The sequence below is a fragment of the Catharus ustulatus genome, chromosome 20 (assembly GCF_009819885.2).
Source record: "Catharus ustulatus isolate bCatUst1 chromosome 20, bCatUst1.pri.v2, whole genome shotgun sequence".
In the NCBI taxonomy this organism is placed as follows: Eukaryota; Metazoa; Chordata; class Aves; order Passeriformes; family Turdidae; genus Catharus; species Catharus ustulatus.
Genome location: NC_046240.1, coordinates 4,799,549 through 4,824,556, shown reverse-complemented (window position 1 = coordinate 4,824,556; position 25,008 = coordinate 4,799,549). Strand labels below are relative to the sequence as shown.

At 46.7% G+C, this 25,008-nt stretch overlaps 1 protein-coding gene across 7 annotated transcripts; it reads right to left on the bottom strand.

Annotated features, from left to right (window-relative positions):
• Positions 1–63: 63 nt before the first annotated feature.
• Positions 64–24,992, bottom strand: PRPSAP1 (phosphoribosyl pyrophosphate synthetase associated protein 1). 7 transcript variants are annotated; one of them, XM_033076396.2, is made up of 13 exons: positions 24,077–24,167; positions 23,605–23,721; positions 22,542–22,691; positions 22,125–22,234; positions 16,447–16,499; positions 14,779–14,845; positions 10,294–10,466; positions 9,771–9,886; positions 9,030–9,085; positions 8,426–8,571; positions 2,514–2,584; positions 1,713–1,859; positions 64–1,150 (listed from the first exon to the last, which is right to left on the bottom strand). In XM_033076396.2, the coding sequence occupies exons 3-13, from the start codon at positions 22,611–22,613 to the stop codon at positions 992–994; spliced, it is 1,170 nt and encodes a 389-aa protein (XP_032932287.1). In that variant the 5' UTR covers positions 22,614–22,691; positions 23,605–23,721; positions 24,077–24,167; the 3' UTR covers positions 64–991. The 7 variants fall into 7 exon arrangements, with proteins under 7 accessions (XP_032932287.1, XP_032932288.1, XP_032932292.1 ...); XM_033076397.2 differs by lacking the exon at positions 23,605–23,721 and having other exon boundaries at positions 24,077–24,164; XM_033076401.2 differs by lacking the exons at positions 22,125–22,234; positions 22,542–22,691; positions 23,605–23,721 and adding an exon at positions 24,845–24,992 and having other exon boundaries at positions 24,077–24,188.
• Positions 24,993–25,008: the final 16 nt, after the last annotated feature.

Sequence of the window (25,008 nt, the reverse complement as noted above, 5' to 3'; positions counted from 1 at the left end):
AGCCCCTCTGAACAGACACAGCAGCTCTTCAGAGGGCACAGGATTCACAGGAAGCACCAAAGCTGAAAAATCTTACACTTTTTATTGCAGGTTCAGTGTTAGTGTTTTGGAGAGCACAGCTGCATTAGAAGCAGACATTCCAACTTCCCTTCCCCACAAGACTCTGCCACAAACTCAGCCCCAGGCAACTCCAAAAATCACGCCTGGTTTTGCAGTGCAGACAAGTGTTCCAGTGAGGACCAAGACCCTCATGTGACTTGTCACTGAAGAGCAATAATGATCCAAAGCTTGCAAAATGAAAAGGCCAACACATTAACTAGCATTCCCTGCTCTGCTGGGACACACACGTGAGCCTGTTCCCAGCTCCCTGACCCAGGCATGGGAGCAGCCCTGCCAATGGGTTGCCCTAAGCTGTCCTTTCAGGATGTTCCGCTAACTTAGTTCTGATGAAAGTCCCTGCTCTGCTGTGCAGGAGGGGAGAGGCCACTGAGCTGGCACAGAGCTGCTCTTGGCTCAGCTCTGCCAGCAGCACAGCCTGAACGTTCCCTTCCGTGCTCTGGGGTGAGACACAGGCAGAAAAACCCCAAAGGCAGCTCTTGCTGCCCACACAGCAATAAGCAGTCTCTGTTCCCTTCTCACAAGCTGACAGCTACTTCTGTTTAGCTTTTCTTTCCGCCCCTACAGGGCGAGAGATAACACACTAAAAAAAAAAAAACCAACATTAAAGGAACTTAAAAATTCAACACCACCTCATTTCTCCATCTCTCTTAATCAAGGTGTAATCCTCCCCACTGCCAGTGGCCCCTTCTATTCACTTGTAAAGTGCTGGTCAGGTTGATTTTTTTTTCTATTAGATCTCATGGCTCAAGACCCTGATAACCTCAACACTCCTACAAAAATAAACAGTTGTGTTATGCCTATGTTTTATGGTATTGCCTTTCCATGCAGATTTCCTTCTCTTGTGGAATCCAGGATGGGGGCAGGCTCAGGTCTAATCATCGACGGTGATGTTGCGGAACAGATAGGCCATGGACTCGCCGTTGTGGATTCGCCGGATGGCTTCTGACAGGATCAAACTGATATCCACAGTCTTTATCTTGGGGCACTGCAGCTTCTGCACCTCGTGAGGAACAGTGTTGGTCACTACCACCTATGCAGGGCCAGAAAGGAAAGGAAGTTGTGCTGCTGAACATCCACCCTCCCTGACTCCAGGAGGGGTGTGTACTGCTATTTCACAGTTCAGGGGGAAAAATCTTTCCATATATTAGCAAAAAAGATTTTTAAAAATGGTCTGCCCCCTCTGACAGTCCGTTGACTGTCACATAACCAGCACTCTCCAACAGGCTGATGGGTCCACTCAGATCACAGGATTACTAAGGTTTGAAATCCTGTCCTGTTCATGTACCAGCAGCCCCTGACCAGCTGGGGGAGAGGGGCTGAACAGTGAGATGGCAGACACACCATCAGCTGCAGGGAGGGAAGTGTCCAGGCAATGATGACTAATATTTTTGTTAGGGAGAAAATACACTCAGGGAAGCAGATCTGATCTGAGCAAGTATTAATCACACACAATTATTTTTTTTTTTGTTCCAATGAAGAACCAGCTAACTGAAAGCATCTGATTAAATGAGTAATTCCAGACATGAGCTACGTGCCATGGGAAGGACATCAATTTGTGAATTTTGGTGCCAGCCCCCAGTGTGCAGACTCACCTCATCAATGGAGGATTCCTCTATGAGACGGGGAGCATCTGCTGACAGGAGCCCATGCGTTGCCATCACAAAAATCTTGTAGGCTCCACGCTCTTTCAGGATCTCTGCAGCAGCTACAAAGCTTTCCACGTCATCAATGATGTCATCCTGAGCAGAAACAGAAATAACACCAAAATCAGAAGTTTACAGAGCCTGGGGCAGGAGTGGATCTGCAGGGTACTGCAGCTTTGGCCATGCACACAGATGAAAAACAGAATCCCTGTCTACTTCAGCTGCTGATGAGGACAGCCACGTGCATGACTAATCTGTGAATGCTATTTCCCTGGTTTAATGACCTTTTTGCTAGTGTGGAGAACAAATGTTGTGTCTTGGAAACAAATGAGTCCCTGCACATGCACTCACCGTTTATCATCAGCAAGGGGTATTTTTTCATGGGGTAGGAGCTGCATGTTGATTACTTACACTGCAGCATGGCATAGCAAGTAAGAGAGGCTTGGCACTTTTTTTTGTTTGTTTGGAATTTTTTAACACTTCAGGAGTTTTCTCTGTGTGCCCTTGCAGACATCTGACACTTAGAATCAAGGGAGCAAGGAGATTTTAGGGCTTAAAGAGCTGAAGTACAAATGGTTTTCAACAGAAAGCTGAAATAACCAAAGCCACCAGCACTACTGGAGAAAAGAGTGTCTAAAAACCACTTTCCTCCTCCTACACCAGCCATCCCTCTGACCCTCAGGGATAGAGGAGTTGAAGCAAAGCTGCTGTGAAGAAGCCACCCCCCACCTGCTCCCCTCACACTCATACCACAATGATGGCAATTCTTCCTCCAACATCTCCAACCACAGTAATTGGCGGCTTCTCCTTGGCCATCATCACTAAAGAAAAAGGAAAAAAAGAGTCCAGGTGAGTCAGGCTTGAGTCAAACCCCAACAGTTCCACCACACAAGAGGCTGAAGCACTGAACATCTTACACTGATGCAGACACAGTCGTGCTTTACACCATCCTGACACCCACCTAAATGAGAAACCCTCATTTAACCAGCATTTTTCTCTTCAAATGAACAGCACTGCTGCATAAAGAGGAAATTCTGTTTCTATGGGGATTTTGCACTGACCTCAGAAACAGAAAGCAATTTTAACTCTCTAACAGAACCCTGTGCAAGCAGACTTACAAATCAGCACCTGGTTTATGGGCAATATCAGTGACCTTCTCTGTGCTCCAGCACAGGACTTGTAAAAGGGTCTATTCCAGGACTGGAACAACAAATGGCACCTCTCAAAGGGCAGGTGCTTTACAAGGTGCAACTTTTCACCTCTTGGACTCACTAAATCATCTGTAGGATCAGAGACTTGCACTGCAGCTCATTTGCTTTCTCACATCACCAAACACAGAGGGGTCTTTGAGAGGGTGTAAGAACCTTAATACCACCTGCTCAGGCAAAGAAAGCTTAAGGAAGTTTGCAGAAGCAAATTTGCTGATTATTTTTTAAGTGGATTAATGGAAAGAATAGGACAAAATCCAGTTGAAACTCAATTCAACAAGTACAGTGCAACCAGCAGTTGAATCAAAAGATACACTGACAAGCTGTGCTACCTGGCACAGTGAAAAGATGCACTGGGAAATAAGGTTCCATTCCCTCCTGACACTACTTTGGCACTGACAGGGTTCATGCAAAACCACATCCTGCCAAAATTCTAGCAGCATCATAAAAATACCAGAAATCTGAACTAAGATGCACTGAGAGTATCCAGATGTAACACAGCCTTCAGACTTAGACCAAACAACAACCAACCTCCAGGCACTTGCTATCCATCTGCCAAACCTCTCACTTGCCATGGGGTGCTGGTACAAAAACTTCCAGCATGGAAAGGACACTGTGGTGGGCAGACATGTGTCAACAGGTGACAGTCTGGGCTGATCTAACCACTGAAGCCAAGAAGCACCTCCAGCATTTTGTAACACTTACCTGGCTCACCTCCACACCCCACACTCCTCTTTTATACTCCCCACAGTGAGTGCAGTGTCCTGCCAAGGCACTTGGTGCCCCTCCTTTTGTAAGCTCAGGATTCTGGCCACAGAGGCTTCTCAAGTGCCTCAAGGTGTTCAGACACAGCAAGGCTTTTCTCTTTTAGAACAATCCACTTCAATGTAAAACCTGAGCAGCAGGAGAACACAAGCCCACCAAAAAGCCTGTCTGAATATTGATCTCTGCTCTCCTCACCAAAAAGTCACACATTAAACTCCCCATCTTGCACAGCAGGATGATCCAGTACTATTCCCATATCTCATCAGTACCTGGGAATGCTTAGAGTGCAAGCACAGCTAGGTGAATGAGTCACACTGAGGGATATGATGGAAGCAATTATAAGGACCACAACTTTGAAGATTCTTGTACAGAGCTGTTCTTCACATCCATAACCTACTCCACAGGCTGGTTCTCCATAAACCTACCAAAACTGTATAAAAGGTGTGCACTAATTCTGTTTTGCCCAAATTCCCATCACTCATTGCCAGGTTTTGCAGTTAAAGTCACAGCTACCTTGGACTGAAGAGTTAATCAACAGCTCCACGGCACAGATTCCTCAGCCTCCCTTGCATGGTTATTTCTGAGTCTCCTATCAAATGCAAAGTCACATCTAAATCCTGAAGGAAAAATATTCTTATGAGAAGGAAGATTATTTGTAATAAATGAAGATTAAGCACCATGAAAGATAAGCAGATCATAAATTTCAGTTACAGGCACTACTGACCTGCTTAGATTAGTTATGAGTTTGCTATCTAGTCTGGACAGTAACAGAGCTCCTGGTGGGAGCTGTGAAGTATCAAAAGGATTCCACCTGGCTGCCATCCCAGCCTCCCTGTGTATCCACTGGTGAGTGCCATCTCTGCTTACAACAGCCAGGTCAGGCAAACTTTTCTACACAAATGGTGAACAGGCCTGGGGAGCTGAAATTCAGCACCATTTTACTCACAGAGACACAGTTTTGGCAAATCAGTATCCTTCTACTCCATGAAGGAAGCAGACACATTCCTTGCTATGCTTAAAGGCTAACATGGCAACCAGCAAGATTAGCAGTGCTTTGCATCTCTGTCTGTTTTTAAAAAGCCATATTTCAATTTTGGTTTATTTTTAAAGAATGGTAGGCAACGTGTCGACCTACCCGGATCTTAAAGAGATGTTCTCCCTTTTCCTTGTTCAATTTTCTCTGCAAAAAAAAGAAAAAAAAAATTGCAAGCCAAAGATCTACCCACAACCACATCAAATCTCAACTGCTCCAAGGTGATGAGAGTCTACACAAGTGCAGCCAGTTTCTTCTTCAAAATCTTTGGACATATCAAGATGTGCAAGTCAGAACTATGAGGAGGTGCCTTGAAAAATGATTCAAATAATAAAGAATATTTTCCTCCCAGACACAAACCCTCTATGATTGGAGACAGAAGAGAGTAACAGAAATAAGCCATGGTGGTATTTTTGCCTGGTGTAACCCCTTGGATCATGTACAAGTTTGGGTTAAAGAGCTGCTGGCTTTTTCTGAAGAGTAAGAAAAGATGTTTGTGGTATCTGCAGGTTCTGAGGGGGAAAAATAAGAGAAAAAACTAGACCAACCATCATTTTTAATAAAATGAGAATATCAAAGAACACTTTCATTCAGATGTGCATAATATACACCAAAGTACCACATGTTGAAGGCAGGATCACTGGCACTAGGAAAGAACATGCCCAGGTGTGTAAACATGTTGCTTTAATTAAGTGGTCAAAAACAGGTTAAGAAATACTAAAATAAATTCTAAAATAAAAGCTGACAGTGTGAATTAAAGTGACAATCACCAAGAAATATAATGCTGCATTTACAACAGAGTCTGGGAGCAAAAGGCTGCTCAAGAATGAACTGTTTTAGTGGAGATAACCTTGGAAGGACAGAAAATAACCCTGTGCTCAGCCTAAACACAGGCAAGATGGGGGGTAGGGAAGTAGGAACAGACCTAGAGTCACTCCAGTTTTTCCCCCAAACCCCCTTTGTGGCAGTTTGCTGGGCTCTGGGATTCAAGCAGACCATTAGCTCTCTGTATAAAGTACTGAATTCCAAAGCCACTGAATGATATAACAGATGGTGCCCCACTCTTTTTCTCTGGGAAACATGCAAAGAGTGCATTTGTTAAGGCACAGCCCCGAGCCAGCTGCAAGCTCTGAGACACAAAAGCACACAATCAAAGGGAATAACCTTGGAGTGACATCCTGGCTCCAAGGCTCTGATTCCAGGGGCTGCACTGATGGGCTCTTGCTGCCACTCTAGCGTAGCATTTTAAGTGCAATTTAGAAGCACCTCTGGCATTTTTCTGTTGTGGCTCCTACGAATCAGAATATCAGGCCACACTCACAGGACAATAAATAAGCCATTACACTGCCTAGCACTCATTAATTAGAGGCACATGATCCCTGCTAGAACAGGGGGAGAAGGTGCATGCCAGGACACAGGAGCCCAGCCAATCCCCCAGGAAGCCCATGGAGAATGGCACAAAGCACGAGCCATCACTGTGGGGCTCTGGGGCTGCTCCCAGACACAGGTTTCATCTCTCTCCTGGCTCTAACTGCCTGGAGCTTCAATTGCCAAGTCTGGGATGCTCCACAGTGATCTGGTTGTAGCCCAGAGTGGGATATTCCATAAGAAGTCTCAGCCATTCTCCAGGAACATCCCCAACCTTCTACCTGCCAGGTCCAGGTTTGGTTGCTGAGCCAGGCAGATTCACAGACTGCTTCTGTTTTGACAGCTGGAGGGTTTGGGGACAGTTTTGGTGTAAGGAACATCCAGTTCTGAGCAGCAGCATGTGTCTGACCTTTCACAACCAACCACACAGCTGAACCCTGCTACACCCTGCCCTCAGAGCTTTCACCACCAGGAAGAGAGAGCTGAACAGGGATTTGTAATTGTCAAAATGACATTTGAGGCGGGAAGATGCTTTTCAAATGGCTGAACTGCACAAGAAACAAGGCACAGCAGAGGGTCAGCACAGACACTTGCAGCCTTGACATCACAGCTGCACTTTCATCTCTGTCTGGCAGAGACTGTGACACAGCCAGAATGCACAGAAGACTGCTTTTAGACAGGGATAACCTCAGAATTCTGCACCTCCAGAACCCAGCTCATTCACAACCAGGTATGTCTCAGGTTAGAAAACTGCAGAGAAAAGCAGCTTCTACTGAGAGTTTTGGACAAGTTTTCCCCACAATCCACCCCATGACAGAGCTGCCAAGCCACAGCTCGACTGTTTTACACTGTGCCTAAGGCATGCTGGGATGTGAGGTCATTGATCAAGTGCTGAGTTTGTGCAGCAGGAGATAAAATAAGAAAGTGGTGATACACAGCAAGTATGTTTGTGTTTGTTTTCTGTCCTCAGCTATCCAATTTTCCACTGGATTCATAACTAAACTGGACAAGGGCACATTTCTGTATGAACAACCATTTATAGGGTTCTCCAGCAGCACAACCTTCCACAGTTGAGCTTCTTTGAAGTGACATGGCTAGAAATAAAAATACAATCACATCAATTCCTCCATAGTAGACAAATGTCAGCTACTGATACTCTGGAGGACAGCATCCTCCAGAACAGGAGGGGAAGTGGAAAGTGAAGAATAACCATGCAAATTCCTGCATTCTTGGACAGGCATAAAAAAAATCTCCTTGTCAGAAGTAGAACAATAAAATCCCAAACTTCACTGCCAAACCCCACCTGCCCCCCAAGGCCCAAGAGGAGTTTCACCAGCAACAAAAACACTGTTTAACTGATTGTATTCCAGTGAGACACAACTAGGGTAAAGTAAAATGCTTGCAGTCTTACTTGCCTCCCCTCCACAAGCTGCCCACAAACTGGTTGAATGTTCTCCCTAAATTTCCAAAGATTAGATGATTATCAGTAGCCCAAACCACTGCTGGTGTTGCCACACAGTGCAGTACACAGCCTTTCCCATGGGCACTTCTCAGCCACCTTCCTGGAACCAATTTCTGCTCTACCACCACCTGCCTAGAAAGCTAAAATCCTCCCAAAAGGGAGCTGGATTTTGATCACATTGTTGTTATTTGACTGCTGGAGGAATACAAGCAATCCTGAGGATGGCATCTCCCAGAACACAAGTTTCTTCTTCCTCTTTTGCTCTCTGCTCCCAAATCAATGGCAAGAACTCCAGAAGCAGGTCAACAATGGTCTTGGAGAACCTACTCACCCCAGCCACATAAACCTCAAAACCTTGTCAAAACAGATATTGGAATATGATAACCTGGGTGCCAAGGTGAAGAAAATTCCCAGTAGTAACAATGGCTGCAGAGAAGGGAAGACAAAGCCCAGCCCACCCCAATGGAGCCAACAGCCTCTCTCAGTGGTTGTTATCTCATTGCTTACACTTCTATATCTCCCTTGTTTCATCAGCTCAATGAATTCTGTTGCTGAACACTGTAAAGCACCACCTTTATCAGAGATCTGTCATTCTAACATTATGGAACAGGTACAGCCAAGGAGAAAATACTGATGCTCTGCATGGCCAGAAGGAGTTAAATAAAAACCTTCCCCTGTAACTTCTCCCACAACTCACTCATGAAAAAAAAATTCCACTGGTCTAACTGCCTTTAGGTTGGTTACACCCATAGAGATAAACCAACAGAAATTTTCCACCAAACTTTTTTTTTTCCCCCACAAGGTGAGCAGAGAAGCTTGATCTTACATGGCAGCTCCAGGCCAGGATGCACAGTTGCATTTTTGAGCATGGGAGGGGAGTGACGCCCATCGTCCATGTCCTGCTCCGTGCACTGAGCCTCTCCATGGATCACTGCCAGCCCCAGGCGCAGCCTCTCGGCATAGGACTGAGCCCTGTAAGACAAGAACAGCCTCAGGAAGGTGCTGGGATGGTTCAGCTTCACCACAGCAAGTCTCTCCCAGACCAACAGCAAGCAGAGGCTGCACCTCTGTGGCTGGGACTTTACATCCCTCATTAATATCCCAAAGCCCCCTGGCTCCACTGCAGGCTCTCCTGTGCTCCCCCACATATAAAATGTTTTCTGGGATGCTCAGGCACTGCTGAAACTGCAGCAGTAAGTGAAACTCCAGTGAACCACTCCTGTGATACTGCCAGAGTTTACTGCCATGGGGGTGCAAACACAAAGCTCAGTTGCCTATCTGCACCACATCCATCCCCTTTCCAGCCACAAAGGAATTATGACCAGATTGTCAATCCATCTGCCACCCTCCCCAACTTTCCTTGGTGTATTTGCCACCAGCTCAGGTATTTTCCAAGTAACTTTTAACCAGCTAGCAAAGCATTCATTTACCTTTTAGCAGCACCAGGAGATTTGGCTACAATAACTGCATTTCTGTAGTCTGGAATCTGGATGTGATAAAAAGTTAATTAATTTTAAAAATCCTTCTTGCTAGGGAGTAACTGGTTTGATACATGGCTGAATAATTTCACCCATCCTCCTCCCCAGAACCAAATCTCCATTCTGTGACAAGAAACTAGAGAGGCAACTGCACTTGCTTCCAACACCAGTATCTGTATTCTGCGAATGTGGCAATGTTCACTATGTTTAACCCTCTCCATATGGGGAAGCCTTGCTCTCACCACGTGGGAATAAATCTTCATCTTTTGCACATGGAGAATAAAACCTCTGTGCCCTGCTCCCAGCCCTGCTGCACTCAGCACTCCTACACTCAGCCCAAGACAAAGTCTATCAATAATTCAGAGCAGTCACAAATCCAGCACAGCACCAGAAGCAGTTTTACAGGATTTCAGAGTGATGAGAGGCAGGCACACAAGCAGCATCTCTCAAATGGCACTAACTCCACAGAGAGCAACTCCTCTCCTGCTTGTGCTGCAGTTCAGTTCTATCCAATCAGAGAAGTGTAACATCTTTCCATGAAACATGCAACTGGTACCCCAGAGAAGGAACTCATTAACAGAAGGATTGACCTAGACTGACTCCACCACCTCTACTCAAGCAGAGGCCCAATGCTGCCACCACATTAAAATGACTTCAGACAAGTAGATATACACAGAACTAGAGTAACCTCACTTCTTCCTGTATATACTGAAGCAAGAAAGGGGATGCTCTCAGGTTGTCTACTGGAAAGCTGAAGAAGCCTTGGATTTCCTTTTGATGAAGGTCCATAGTGATAATGTGTGTTAAACCTAAGGGGGGAAAAAAGACAACAATTTATTGAAAATATTCCCATGTGGCTGGAGTTCCTTCAACACCTCAATTTTCCAGACTGTTTAGCTATTACTCAGACTATTATGCCATGTCCTAAAATAATCATAAACACATTAACACAGAACATTCCACAGACATAATGAGGAACAGGCATGTGATGTCCCAGCACTGGGCTGACACTGTATTTCACTATAACATTTCTAGGCCACTTCCCAGGTGCAAGTAACAAAGAAACACAAGAAAGCTGAAGAAAATTAATAGCCCTAGAGTGGTTCAAGATCTCAGCAATACATTCCCACATCAAACAGGAGAATGGAAGGACAATGAGCTCAGGGATGCCCAGCAGCACTGAGCCTGCTGTGCTGCTGCTCCCTGGGACACTCACCTGCCTTAGCAAGCATTGAAGCCAGCAGTTTGCAGACTATGGAGCCCCTCTTCCTCATTTTGCTCTGTTTGCTGTAGGGGAAGTAGGGGATGACCCCAATGATGTTCCTGGCACAGGAAGTCTTCAGTGCATAGGCCATGATCAGCAGTTCCATGACAGCAGTATTCACATCTCTAGGAGATTTAAATACAGTTCCAAATATTAGCAGGTGTTTTTCTAATGCAATTCTTTTTCCATTTGTACCCAGAACATTCCTCACCAAAATTCCAAGCAAATAATGCTACATCTCAGGTTAATGTATGCCAGACCCAGACTGCAGCCATACAGCTCCACAACAAATTACAATCAACTTCTATACATACAGGACATGACACCAGCACTCAAGAGTTGTGGTCTGTAATATGATTCTATATTCTAACATAAGGTGTATGATGATTTCCCTCCATCATCTGACAAAAAAAGACTCTGTATAGAATTTAGTTTGGAACAAATGTTACTTGATGCAGTGTAATTTGAAATTAAATAGTCTTCTAAAGCAGCAGCACACATGCAGCCAACTTCATCCACACTGGATTTCTTAGGGTATTTTCCTCTTAAACAGTGTAAGGCAGGTTATTTTTCCTGCCTTAAGAAAAACTGCAATTGGAGCAGTACAAACTCCAGACATAGCACTTTGGTGGAGGTCAGCATCTCCACACTTTAGCTTATCTAGAGATGGAAGGAACAATGCCACAGGAAATGCTAAAGGACTGTTTCTTGAAAGAAAAAACAACCAAACAAAAAGTATCATAGGCAGAGGAATCACAGAATATGCTGAGTTTGAAGGGCTCCATCAGGATCACGAGGACAATTCCTGGTCCTGCACAGGACACCCCAACAATCCTGTCCCTGAGACTGCTGTCCAAATGCTTCTTGAGCTCAGCCAGGTTTGGTGCTGTGACCATCTCCCTGACAAGCCTGTTCCAGTGCTCAACCACCCTCTGGGTGAAAAACCTTTTCCTGATATCAACCTAAACCTCTCCTGACTCAGCTTCCTGCTGTTTCCTCGAGTCTGACACTGGCCATGAGACTGAAATATCCCATTTACAGTTTGCTCCCCCACAATGACTGCAGTAGCCCAGTAGGAGTGTAATAATCTCATTTTAATTAATTTTGGGACAGGGAAAAAAGCTAAGCCCTTAGTTCCCCTTCTTAAGACCAACACCAAGAGATACTGTCTGCATCACCACAGACTGACTCAAAAACTTTTAAAACCTAAAGAGCACGTGCTTCAGATGGCAGGACAGGCACTCCTGCAACACAGACCCCTTTGCCTGGGGGGCATGGACAGCTCCCAGTGACACATCCCATCCCCAGCCTGGGCAGGAGGGCAGTGCTGGAGGGCTCAGCTGTGCAGCCCGTGGTGACAGGGCAGGAACTGACTGAGCCATCCTTCCACACAGCAGCAGAGGAGTAAACAGAGCAGCCTAAAGCTCTGCAGAGCTTTCTGGACATTACCCAGACATTGCTCAGGCCCTGCTGCTTTCCCCCTGAGACAGCTTCTCCAGCTGCCCAAAGACATGACCCATGACAAACCTCTGACCATTTCCATTTCTCCACTGCTCTCCCTTCCTTTGGGAATTAACCTCCACTTGTGCCTCTTCATTTGTGAGGCTCTGGGTCCTGCTGGCCCGAGCACACAGTGCCATTTACTCACAAGAAAGCTTTGTTGGCTCTGGAGCACCCAGCCAAGAATTACATAAAACACAGCCCCCTGCCACACAGGACAACAAGCAAACAAAGAACTGTTTCTTCCCTTTGGTGATTTAGCTGTGCCAGTGGGGCTGTGAGAGGAGAAAAAGATGCTACTATCAGTGCCATATAAAAACAAAGTGATCAAACTGAAGCATATTTAAAGTTCATCTGAGAAACTTAGTACTTTTCATCATTATTTTTCAAACTTTCTCTTTGAAAATACATACATATTCACATGGAAAATAGGTGGAGAATAAGACTGGGCACCAGCAGTTGCAGGACACCAGCAGCCATACTGATGGAGGAGCTGTTCAAGGAAGGCACTTCTCCCAGTATTCAAGCAGGATCCCAAGCTGACTCTGGGAAGGTCCTGCAGACAGCTGGCACAGGCACTGGGCAGAGGTGGATGTGTCTGTCCCTCCAGCAGGGCCCAGGGTGCCTGGGCTGAGATGGCTTCATGCTGAGCCATCATTGATCTGCTCCTCTGCAAGGGGCACTGACCCCAGCCAAGGGCATCAGCTGGGGGAAAATGACACTGGTGGAGGAAACCCAGCCCCTGCATCTCCAAATCAGATATCCAAGAGAGCATCCCAGGCTCCCTGCTGCCCTCCCCATCTCTGGCCCTGAAGTCATGCTCAGTTAGTTACTGCTGGCAGGGCTGAGCCAAGACCTCACACAGGGGCTGGCAGCTCATTACCAGGACATTCAGAGAGAGCTCAGCTATCCCCCATACCCTGCTCACCACCCCAGAGCTTCCCCTGCTGCTCCTTATCTCTGCCTGGGCCATCCCTGCACACCCCTGCTCTGGAGGCTGAGCAAACACCTTATGTGACACTGTTCATGGACTTTGCAACAATCAGCATCAACAGCCTCCTTTTGCCTTTAGAGTATCACAAAATCAACAACTCCTTCGTTTTCCTACCACCTAAACATGAGCTATTTGATTTTATCTCACACAAATGCCAGTCCACACACCAGTCTTGGATGGTAACTGTCCTTGTCACCCCTTTTTTTTTAATTGTGTTACAGCTTTTACAACAGAGAGCCTGTATTAAATACTCAGGTCTTTCTGTTCTCTCTGTGCATTTAAGATGCAGACTGTGAATTCACACTGCAGCATAACAAGGTTGTTTCCTTCTCTACTAAAAAGTCCTAATATTTTCTTTTCGAACCACTACTGAGTGTGGAAGTCCTATTCTTAGATTATTCCACACAGTTGTTGTTTTGACTCTCCTGAAAAGCTCCCTGAAACCCACTGCAAAATTGAGATGTCCTTGAACCTGTTCTCTCCAGCAATGCAGCAAGGCACAGCTGCAGCTCTGGAAAGAAAGATGATTTGGCTGCACAACACTGGCTTCTCACCTGGAGGGCTTTAACATTCTGGCTAAAAAAAATCCATTTCTTGGCCCAAAACACTGAATTCAGTTAATGGAGAAACAAGGGGGTCAACAAATTAAAACCAAAGGGGAGGTTTTCCCCTCCCCAAACTGTTTCTATCCCTATAGCTCTGAGTTTGTTCTCTCTGAGCATTTGATCTGTTTCATGTTTACACAGCTCTCAGTTACAAGTTATTTCAGAGAGCTCCTTCAACAAGGGACAACAGAACAGCACCATTGACCCAAAACATAATCCTACAGCACGGGATTTTCATCTTGCAGAGATTTAGCTCTCCCCGAGGAAACACTTGGGGCATCTCTCTGGAGAGAGATGAGCCCTAGGAAAATGTTTCTGCCTGCAAGAGGAATTCCAGAAGTGAGTAAGCTGGTCTAGTAGTCCTACTGATTTCTTTACAAGAGGCCAAGCATTTCACAGAGGAAATGGACTTGAATTCTCAGGGGGCTCTATTTCTTTAGCAAGCAAAGAAAAATCCTGTGTCCAGGAGGCAATTCTGTTCCCTGCTACTTTTGAGCTACAACTGAGCTCTGCTAACTTATTACCTCCTGTGTTCTCCAAAATCTGAGCAGAATTTGGTAACTTGGAAAAAGCTATCAGAACAGGAATATCCTTGTTTTGTTAATATCAATTCCTCATCTCTGAAAACAGCACCTCCTCTACCCACAGTAAGTTGATCTGCAGTTGTCATTTATTTGTAGGCTCCCTTCCCATCACCCTAGTGCTGTCCCATTACTCTTCCTGAGCCAGCAAGGAGCAAAGTTCCTGGGATTACAGATGGTTTTCTAGTCCCCTGCTTACTTGCAGCACTTCTCTTACTCCAAAGCCTAGAACAGCATAAAATAAAACCCAAAAAGGCCCATCATAATCAAGAACTGTAAAAGTACAGGAGGGAGGCTCAGTTTCACATCACTGCAGCAAAAGGGGAAGAGTAATCCAGCCTGCAATGAAAGCAGCAGCTGCTGTTTGATGCTGGCTCTGTGCTTGGTGGTTGATAGGTTGAGGAAATCACCCATCCTGGGATGGAAATGCCAGTCAGAAATCACCCAACAGCTGAGCCTGAAAGGCCACCAACACACAGAGCAGGGATGTTTCAGTGGAAATCACCAGTCACTCCTGTTCCTGCCTCAAGTGACACACTCCAGCTATTTGGTGGGAAGCATCTCAGTGTTGCAATCAATCCCCTGGGAAATGTTAACAGCTTAACACTATGTGGGGCCTTAGATTTAAGTCATGACAACACTGCACGAGCTCCACTGGTTATTGTGCTGGTTAAAAGTGAGCAACCCACTGAAGCACCTGCTGATCCAGGTATTCAAAGCACATCCCAAGTGCAAAACTGAGCCCTGAGTGCCTCACCTGGGGATTGTCTGTATGATGAAGATATCCTGTCCACGGACAGACTCTTTGATTTCAACTCTTGTTTCTGAAAACGATGGAAAACAGAGTCAGTTTTGTTTCCAAACATCAGGTTGACAGTGAAAACACACCATGCTGTAGCCCATGACCTTGCCCCAGGTCAGGGCAGATGAGGACTCTCCTCTGCCCTTCGTGCACATACATATGCAGATGAGCCAAGTGGATTTTCCAAAGGCTGGATCTGGGTGAAGCTGGCATAATATGCCAGAGAGCTGTATTTACAAACCAAAAGCAGGCTGAATAGCTGTTAATTTTTTATAGAATTTAGGATTTTATAATTTGGAAATCACAATTTTAGAAATTACAATTTTAAAATGTAGAAGACAATTTACCTAACTCTCAATGAGAAATCCTTTTCACACCTCCACGGAGTGCTGAAAGCTATCAACAGCACATTCATTAGTGAGCAATTAACCACCCAAGGCAGAACAACCTTCAGTACTTCCAAGAAGGTAACTCAGCACTTTTTGCACTTTGCTCTTTCACAGCTTACCATGGGATCAGCTCCATGCTGGCTGGAGAGCTCAAGGAAACACCAACAGCACTGAGTTCAGAGCAAGAACTCCCCAATTTCTCTGTCAAGGTCAAGACATTTCACCACTGCCCCAGGCTGGATGTCTGGGTCTCTGCTGAGCTCCACTCCTATGGTTCCTGACTCAAATGCAGAAGCTGAGCCCCAAGCAGCTCTGCAAAGCCAAAGCAATGACTCCAGGTTTCCCAAGGTGCCTGCCACACAGCCATGAGCTAGAGGGCAGGGGAAAGGAAAAGGAGGGAAACAGCTCCTCAGCTATGGAATTCCAAGTCTAATTGCCTTGCCCTGGCAGTAACCCTACAGGACTGCTGACAGCAGACTGATTTGCTGTGCAGTGATGAAAAACGACCTCAGACCTTGTAGCAAACAACCTGATTTAAAAGCAACCCCAAAGGGCAGTGAGCCCTCCTGGGCAGGAATGCACCAGCCAGCCCAGCCATACCCACAGCAGCTCTCCCACTGTGAGGCCCATTCTACCACAAATCCTTCCTCCAGCCTGGAGCAGCTCTGTGGTTCTACTCTCTCTTGCAAACCAAACCAAGGTAACAGAGGTCTTGAAACAGTAAGAGACTCTTGGCCACATCCAATATCCTTGTGTTTTAGGCCAGCATCTGAAAATGGACACTTAAAGGTGTTAACCTCCTTAAAAACAAAAGCAACCTCCAAGAGGCATTTTCCCCAGCACCATAAATTTGCACTTTTAAAGCAAGGGCAGCTGTAAATTTTGTGTGGCAGGGAAGGGCTGAAAGAAAGGGATAATTTGAAAGTTCACAAGGCAGACACTGATAAAGTAGTTTTGCTTAGCATAGGAGCATAAAAGATTTGGCAGCAGCTAAAACCTGAGGCAGGACTCTAGAAGAGAGTTTGCAGATGGGCAAACAAACAAGATAACCAAGGAAAACAAGGAACACGTTTAATTGCCTTGTCCAAGGTCAGCCATGGAGGTTTAGCACTGCCAGGAGCAGCAGCAACATCACAGCTCAATCACTGCACTTCTTACACAGGCCTGGCCAATGGAATTACCCAGCATTTCTAAGATTATCTCAAAACAGTTGCAAACAGTAGATTTCTCTTACCTCCATTGGTTTCCTGGTACACCACAGATTTCCCCAGCTCAGCACCCAGACGCCTGGAAAGGAAAAAAAGGACATTAGAAATGGAGGAAGCCAGCAGTCTGTGCTGCAAAGTAGGGCCAGACCACATCACACACCACCAAAACACAGCACTGCCCAAGAGGGAGCTGAGTGAGCCAGCCAGGCTGCAGAACTACTCCATCCCCTTCTCTGGGGTCTCCTTCCCTCTGCTGCCCCTGAGAGAACCCAGGGACACTGCAGCAGGTCACTGCTGTACCCAAAGCCTGTATGACTGAGCACAGGCAGTGACTCTGATGGCAAAGGACACCTTGCCAGCCTGTGCAATGCCCCCTTGAGAAGGTCTGATGTGCAACTGGAGTTGAATGATTTACTCAGACTCAATTAATGGCACCCGAGTCACTTTTTTTTATTTCCACCTCTTTTTTTTTTTCTTGAACCTTCCTTCTAAAAATAACTCAAATGATTAATGAGATTTTAACTTCAATTTTTTTTTATTTTTTCAAATTACTCTTTCCTTTTCTCAAATATCAAATCTACAACAAAGATTAGTCACCCTCCTTCTCTTTTTAATTTTGTTCTTACAAAACAAAGACTCACTTTGAAAAGCATTTTAAAAGGTTCCAAAATGCAGACTTTTCCCTCAGGTGACACTTCAGTATTTAACTGTACTGACAAGTAATCCATTAGTAAGTACTTAAAGGCATTTGTGCTGTAACTCAGAGCCTCAGCTGTGAGACCCTGCAGCAGTGAGATGCTTTAGGCCAGTCCCTCCTCTCCCAGGATCTGCTCTGTGGCCATGGCCACACAATGAATTAGGAAACAGTCTATGCCTGAAAAATACCTTTGTTCACCACGCTGATTATGGCAGCAGTTTCCTTCTGCACTTGTACTGTATTTAACTGGATATGTGCCAAAATTCTGCAGATCAGGACTAACCCTAAATAGAAGAGTCCATATCTTTTGTTGGTTTTTTTATGGTCTACAGCCTTCAGCAGTCAGTCTCACCCCATCTCCTCACTCACTAACTCATCCTCGCACTTCAATTGTCACAAAGATCTGTGCTTTCAGAAGTGAAACAGCAACACAGCCTGACCCTGGCATGCTTCTGTCCCACCATCAGTAACTGCTGGGCTCAGCTGTGAGCCAAAGCTGGTCCGGAGAGTGTGCCTGGGACAGCTGAGCTGACTGACACTCGGATGCCGTGGGATATGTTTGCTGAGCTGGCTCCAAAGCACGTCTCTGGCACACACACCCTCCCCACAGAGTGCCTGGCAGCACGTTTTGCAATGGCTGGGCTGGTGACTAAACTGCCACCTCGAGAGCTGGACGTGCCAGACTGTCACCAGCCCTGCTGGGGTACCAACTGCAGCATCACCCTGCAGCCCAGACAAGTCTCACAGATCTCTAACTGGGCTCCTCTCAGCCCAGCTGGGTTAAAACTTGCAGCTGCAACGCAAAGGCATCCTCAGTACCTTCAAAAAGAGCTGGTAGCTGATCAAGTAAAAGCAATCCAGAGCACCTCAAGGATAGAGCCACACCAGAGGTGAGTTTTGCAGGTGGGATCCTGCTGTTCTGATGAGGATAGTCTGGCATTTGCAACCACCAAGGCATCCCAGTCCAAACAAGTTCAGAAACATACACACACACATATCCACCCACCCCAGAGCAGTGTGTGGTGGGAATTGTTTAGTGACTCACACTTGTTCCTCCACAACTGCATGGCAAGTCTTGCAAGCTCCCCTTGGAGGCACGTACACCCTGACTTCACTGCAGACAGCACAATCCTACCTCAGTACTGGGGAAAAAAAATCCATTGGAGAGACTGTTCAAGTGCTCTTAATCAGCCCTGAATCTCATGGCAGGAAGGAAAACACCAAAACCAGCCCAGTCAAACTCACCTAAGCAAAACACTCCTTGGAAGGGGGCACTTTTACTGCTAAGTGGTGGCAAACAAAACTGTATTTGTAGTGCTCAAGGGGAAATGTTCTCATGTTCTACTAGGGGAGGTTTAGATTGGACATCAGGAAACATTTCTTCCCTGAAAGGGTTGTCAAGCCTTGGAACACACTGCCCAGGGAAGTGGTGGAGTCACCGTCCTTGGAGGGATTTAAAAGATGTAGATATGGCACTTGGGGATGTGGTTTTGGTTAACAGCTGTGCTCAGTCTTAAAGGTCTTTTCCAACATCATGATTCCACGATGTAGCCAGCAGAAACCAGAGCCCAGTGCTCTCCTACTCACCATACAGCAGCAATGCAGTTTGTGTGCTGCTGAAACAAGAAATCAGAAGGGCAAGAGGCTTCCCCATGGCCAGAGGAACACTAAACAGTTTGGCTTGGGGCACTAAAACAGCTCAGTTGTCAAACCTGGGTGCAGGGAGCAGCAGAAGAGACAGGACACAGATGCCAGCTTAGAGGAATGAGCAGCTCTGGCCAGACAATAAATCCCAGCTCTGCTCCAACTGTTGGCTGAAAGTAAAAAAGAGCAGTGGATATGAACTAAAACAGCCCATTAAAGTCCCAGATCAGCCCTGCAGAGTCCCAGGAGCCACAGGCACAGCAGGATGCACAGGCAGCTCCCCCAGAGCAGCTGAGGTATGTGCACCCCACGGGCACACCCTGCACCAAATCCCTTCCTGGAGGCTTCGGTTAGACAAGGTATCAGCCAGGGAAGGAGTCTGATAAACCTTGACTGAGTCAAGGACAATAAAGAGGGGACTGTTGGTACAACTGCTGCTGTAAAGCACCAAATTCCAGAGGACTTTTATCAAAAGGGATATTTGCATGCAAGTCAAGGGCAGAGCACAGCCTTATCAACTACACAGCCTGGCAGCAGCCAGAGTCTGAAGATAAATTTCCCTTTCCTATTACCTCTCCCTTGTTTTCCATCCCAAATCTCTTCTCTCAAAGTCCTCTCCATCCTGAAGCTCCCAACTGGGTGCACCACAGTTACAAATCACTCATCTGCAGACACAGACAGACCCACCCCAGGACAGAGAAGGTGCCACTGTAGGTAACCCAGACCACACACCCTGCAGAGATAAAGCTGCTTCTGGGAAAAATACCATTTTAGGTCCTGCAGATAAATCACATCTCCAAGCAAAATGAGCTGCTATCCTCACCCCAGCTCCATCACTAAACCAACTCCTCTGGGGTATGACAGCATCTAAGAGGAAAAAACCAAAAACCTCTTTATAGCTTTAAAAATCCTACTCAACTGGCCAGTAAAAATTCCTATTGATCTGGAATCTCTCTGTAAACACTGCCCAGAAAGGATGATCTAACTTTCTGCAGTCTCAAAACATGCCAAGAGGATATTGAGCTATGAATACAAAAGTGTTTATAAAACCTGCCTCAAATTCACATCTAAATGCAAACAGCTCAGGAGTCACCTATAGTTTAATGAGGAAGTGACACACTGCAGTATTTTAGGAAACATTGTGAGGCTGTATCAGATTGTACTTTAAAATGCTCCCCTGAAGACTGTCAAAAACCAGTGTACCAGGAGACAAAGGGCAGCCAAAGTGACTCCATGTTCAGCTGAATTAAATTTCAAGGGGCAAATGTACTCTCATTATTTTGTGCCACTGAGAAGTGCCCTCAGCCCAGGCTGTTTCCTTCTCCCTCTCTGTGACCACAACCCAAGACATTTGTCAGGTTATCTCCGTAGGGAGCTTCCGGCCAGCTCACAGCACAAACATTCAATTTGAAGAGAAATCTGCACACAAAGCTCTTAATTATGATATTTTTATTTTGACAATATCCTCTTCATTATAAACACTTTCCCTGGTTTCAGATCTGGAAACTCTCAACTCTCCCCACACATACAGACTCCAGGAACTGGTGCAGACTCAGAAGGAGCTGGAGCAGAGGAGGAGGGTCTGTGCTGTGCCCAACTGCAGCCAAATCAAGCCATAGCCTGACTCTGAATTGCTTTACAAACTTTAGCAAATCTTTAAATAAAGATCAGTCATGGTCCAGCCAGCACAATGGCAGCTCTGCAGTGCACTTCCTAATCCCCCAGTATAAAAACAGCCAGGAAAGGGAAAGGGAATGGCAGTTTCCTGGATACAATCTATTTAGATATTCTTAAAACTATCTGAGCACTCCTTTGCCTCTCTCCATCCACCCAGTATGACTGGAGACTTGAAGAAAAGTCCCTACTGCTCATCTGTCACTGGAATCAATTGTTCCAGCCACACCAAAGCAATGCAGCCCAATTACTGGCAAATACCAGGCAGATCCTCCTCTACTCCTACCAGCCCATTCCTGATGAAGGAACTTCCCCTAAAGCTGTGCTGACCAGCACAGAAAGCTCCACATGAGCCCAGCCTGCTCAGCCACATTCTGTGCTTCACCTAAACTGAAAAAGAGATGCTCTGACTTCCCTCTGCCACCCTCTCCTGTGCTGGCAAGATGACCTAAAGGATACATTTCCTACCAGAAATCCTCTTCAGCTGAGGGAGACTGCTACAAGTCCTCTGAATGTACTGTGTCCCCCCTAAGCAGGGCTCACTTCCTACCCAGTCACAGAAACCACCACCCTGGGTTTAGAGCTGTGACCCAGCTCCCTGCAGCCAGAGGCCAGAACACAAATCCCATGTTTTCCTAATTCCATGCTCTTTAGGCTCATGGCAATGCTGTATCTTCAGATCACCAGCATTTTGCATGCTGCAAGCTAAGTGAATCTCTGGAATACTCACATCCACAGTTGGCAGTGAGACAGTATCACATCCCACATCATGGAGCTGCAGGAGCACTGGGGAGGCATTAACAAGATTCAATCACCAACCCCCTCCAAGCCAAACACATAAGCAGTGAGTAGAATGTAATATTTGTACCTGCTGAGCCAAGCACTGCAGTCAGAGGGAGATCTGAATGCATCTGTTGGATTAAAGATCAAAAAGACTCCTAGATCTCCTTCCCCCCAGCAGCACACAGGCCCATTAAGGACCAGCACTGGTCACAGAAATTATCTTTTTCCCCTGAAAATGCAGCTTGTAATCAGGTGCCAAGTGTCCTAATTATAGCAAGAGTTTTCTTTCCATCATGGAAAGAATTTAAATAATCATCACTCTCAATTTATAAGAGAAAAGAAAATATATGGATTTATTTATGTTTCAGTGGTATTGAACCTAAGGAACATCTCCATTATTTCATGTTTCACAAGGTCCTCATAATCCAGCACCATCTCCTCTCCCTGGAAGTCACTACCATCAACTAAAGCTCTGAAAACCTGAAGTGAAAGTAAGACTGACCATTAATCACTGTCCCATAACCAGAGAATGCTCAAGGGGAATCATGAAGATCAGAACTGTGCCAGAACATGATGCTCAGAGCCTGAAACGAAAGTAGCTCTGGAAGTTTAGCAGTAAACAAAGTGAGGAGATAAACAGCAGTAAACAAAGTGAGGAGATAAATCAGGTGTCTGAGAGCTGCTCAGTGTCACACTGCTCCTCTCCAAGCTTGAGATTTCAAAAAGGCTAAGTCAGAAGAACTCAAGTTGAGATCTTAAGCTCACACCTACAAGCAAAGAGCAGAGCCCAGGTGTCTCAAGGGGCCCACCTAATATTGCGTGCTGTTTTAAAGTTCTTTTACTACTTTTGCTCAAGGTCATAAAAAAACTTTAAAAAGAACGCACAATATTAGAGGACAGACTCACCCTTGTAAGATTGATCCAACTCTATTTAAAGATGCAACTGACCTCCCCAGCAAAGAACAGGCTGGGATGTGAGACAGGGGGAAAGGCAGCAGCCACGCATCGTTTGCAACCTGAAAGAACAAGGGATGTGTTACAGATCAGCTGAAACAGCCCTCGAGCTCCTAAGGGAAGGCAGTGCAAAATCACTGCACTAGATGCTGAAAATACCTTGAATTTTGGGAGAGTTTTTACTGTGGATAAATCTGTACTGTGAACAGTTCCAGATTTTGCACCCACAACAAAGATAAATGTCCCTAAGCCACAGTGAAGCAGCAGCTGTGTCACAGGGATGTGCTCGTGCCACCACCAGAGCATCCAACATCCCACTGATGGTAGAGCCAAGGGAAAAACCCCACACTGCCCCTATTAGAAATTTACTTGGTGAGAGATCAAGGAGGGAGCCGGGAGATCATTCTGGATCCAGATTCTGCTTCTTTCCCCCCAGAGCATCCCTGGGATAACATCAGCACATCATCCCAGCCAGCGCCGTAGCCTGGGGAAGCCTCTCCATGTCTCTTCACATTTCATCTTTAAAAAGAAGGGAGTTATTTTTAAGACAAAGAGCAAGGAAGAAGGATTGCCTCTTTGCTCCTCCAGTCCTGAGAACTCCAAGCTCGTCCCCAGGGGAATTCTCTTGTGCAGTGTTGACGTAACAGGACAAGCCCTGTAAAACTCTGTCTCATCTGCTGCAGCAAAACTTACTTTTTTATAGAGAGATACATTAGTTTCAGAGATCAGTGAAGGGAAAGTGAAATAGATCTGACTAAATATACCAAGAATACATGATCCAAAAACCAGAAAGCTTTCCACTCCCAAACACAAGGATTTTCCTCTTAGCCTCACACTTAAAGAAGTCCATCACTATTATCCAACACACCTCCCAGCCAAACAGCCAAATCAGCTCCATGGAGATAATCTGTGCTAAGGATTGAACACTGTTTATTAAGCAAGCAGGATGAACAGCGAAGCGTTCTTGCATTTTAAGGTTGCAGCACACCTGTACTTAAGTCCTGCTTCCAATTTAAGCACACCCTTGAAGATGGGAACGGACAGCAGGTGCCTAACAAGGATAACTGGGATGCTGTCAGCTGCAGCAGGCAAACAAGCACTGAGACCCCTCGATATTGGGATCAGCTGCCTATGAACTGCAGCTGAGAAACAGCATAAAGAAAATCCAGATCCTGTTCTAAACTGACAGCTCAATACACAGATGCCCTTCTCAGAACAGTCCCTTCGGCTGGGACTGCCCCAGTTTGAATCAAACTCATTCAACCCCAAAGTTCAAGTGCTGGGGGAAACTCAGAGCTCTGAGCACCAAGAGCCCCATTTTGGAGGCAGCTGTCATACTCTTTACTCAGCAGTACCCAGAGCATCTATCCTGGACGAGACAAGGTCAAACTGCCTAAACAGATGGGCTGAAGAAAATGGACCAGACTTTTACCCTGAACCAAACAGCACAGGCTGCACAGCTCTCCCAGCTCCCCAAAATCCTCTCTCGTCAGTGCAAGGTGCTGTGCCGAGGTGCACATGGACACTCCCCTCGCCCCAGGCATTGAAGCTGTTGGGAAAACAAGGTCAGGAGAAAGTTTTGAGCATGTCCCAAACCTGCTAAAAACGCTTTTCTGAGGTTTGTCCAGCCAAATTTAACCTCCTCCCTCCCCAAAAGTAACAGCTTTTGCTGAAGCCCAGCCGTTCCAGCAGTGAAATGGGCGTCCAAGAAGGGAGAAAGCGGTGGGTCCATTTCCACCGCGGGGTCAGGCAGAGCCGGTGAAGATTCCCAGTGCAAAATCTCCACAAAGGTGTTGGCAGGAGACGCCTTGGGAAGACAGGAGGATGCCAAAAGCTCGGGAGGGCTCCTGCCTGCGCCGGGGAGCGATAAGGGAGAAAGAAACTTGAAAGAGAAGGCAACTTACTCCGTGATCTTCTTCGCCAGCTCGGTGGAGGCTGCGGTGGAGTTGGCCGAGAAGACCCGGTAGCCACTTCTGGCCGCGTTCATCGCCAAAGAGTCATGCAACCCCCGTGGAGCTCGAAAGTGAGAAAAAACAGATTTATAAGGCAACAACAGCTTCCGTGGCATCCTTTTCTTTCCTCTCCGCCGCGATCACCGCCCCTTAAGGGGTGGGGAGGAGGAGGGAGAAGAGGAGGGTGGGGACCCTTCCGCTACCTATGGACTTGCTCGTCCATTCCTGCGGCAAAGTATGAAAAGGAGAGTGGAAATTATGGTTATTAAAATAAAATGGAGCAGCTGCTGCCTTAGGGAGTAGAGGGTTAGACAGGCAAGGAGTAACTTTACCCCACGCCCACCCAGTGCAATAGGGGAGGGATGACCCCAAAACGAGGGGGGCAGCAAGGCGGAGAGGGGCTGCCTTGGCTGGAGAAGGTGCGGGTGAGCTGAGGGAGGAAGGCTGGGGGAGGTCTGTGTGATACAGCAGGGCTGGACCGAGATCTCTGTGGCGGAGTAGGGAGTCCCTATGAACAGGGAGATCTTTGAGGGGGACGGTCCCATCCCGCTCCCCTCACCCAGCCGAGCGAGTTCCTCCACCCGGCCAGAGCGCCGCTCCCTCCGCCGCCATCTTCTCAGCGGGAAAAGCCCGCCCCCGCCGCCATCTTAGGTGAGGGCACCTCAGCCGCGCTCTCCCGTCACGGCGTCCCCTCACCGCCTGCCCGAGCTGCGCCGGTACCTCGGGAGGACAGCGGCACAAACGTCCCTCCTCGGCGGATAAACACACTTCCCGCTGCCTGGGGGCGGCTCGCAGCGCGGCCGCCTCCCGCTTCTGCCCGGCGGTGAGAGGCGCGGGGTGCCGGCGGTGGCCGGAGTGCCCGTGCCGAAGATGGCGGCGGGGGA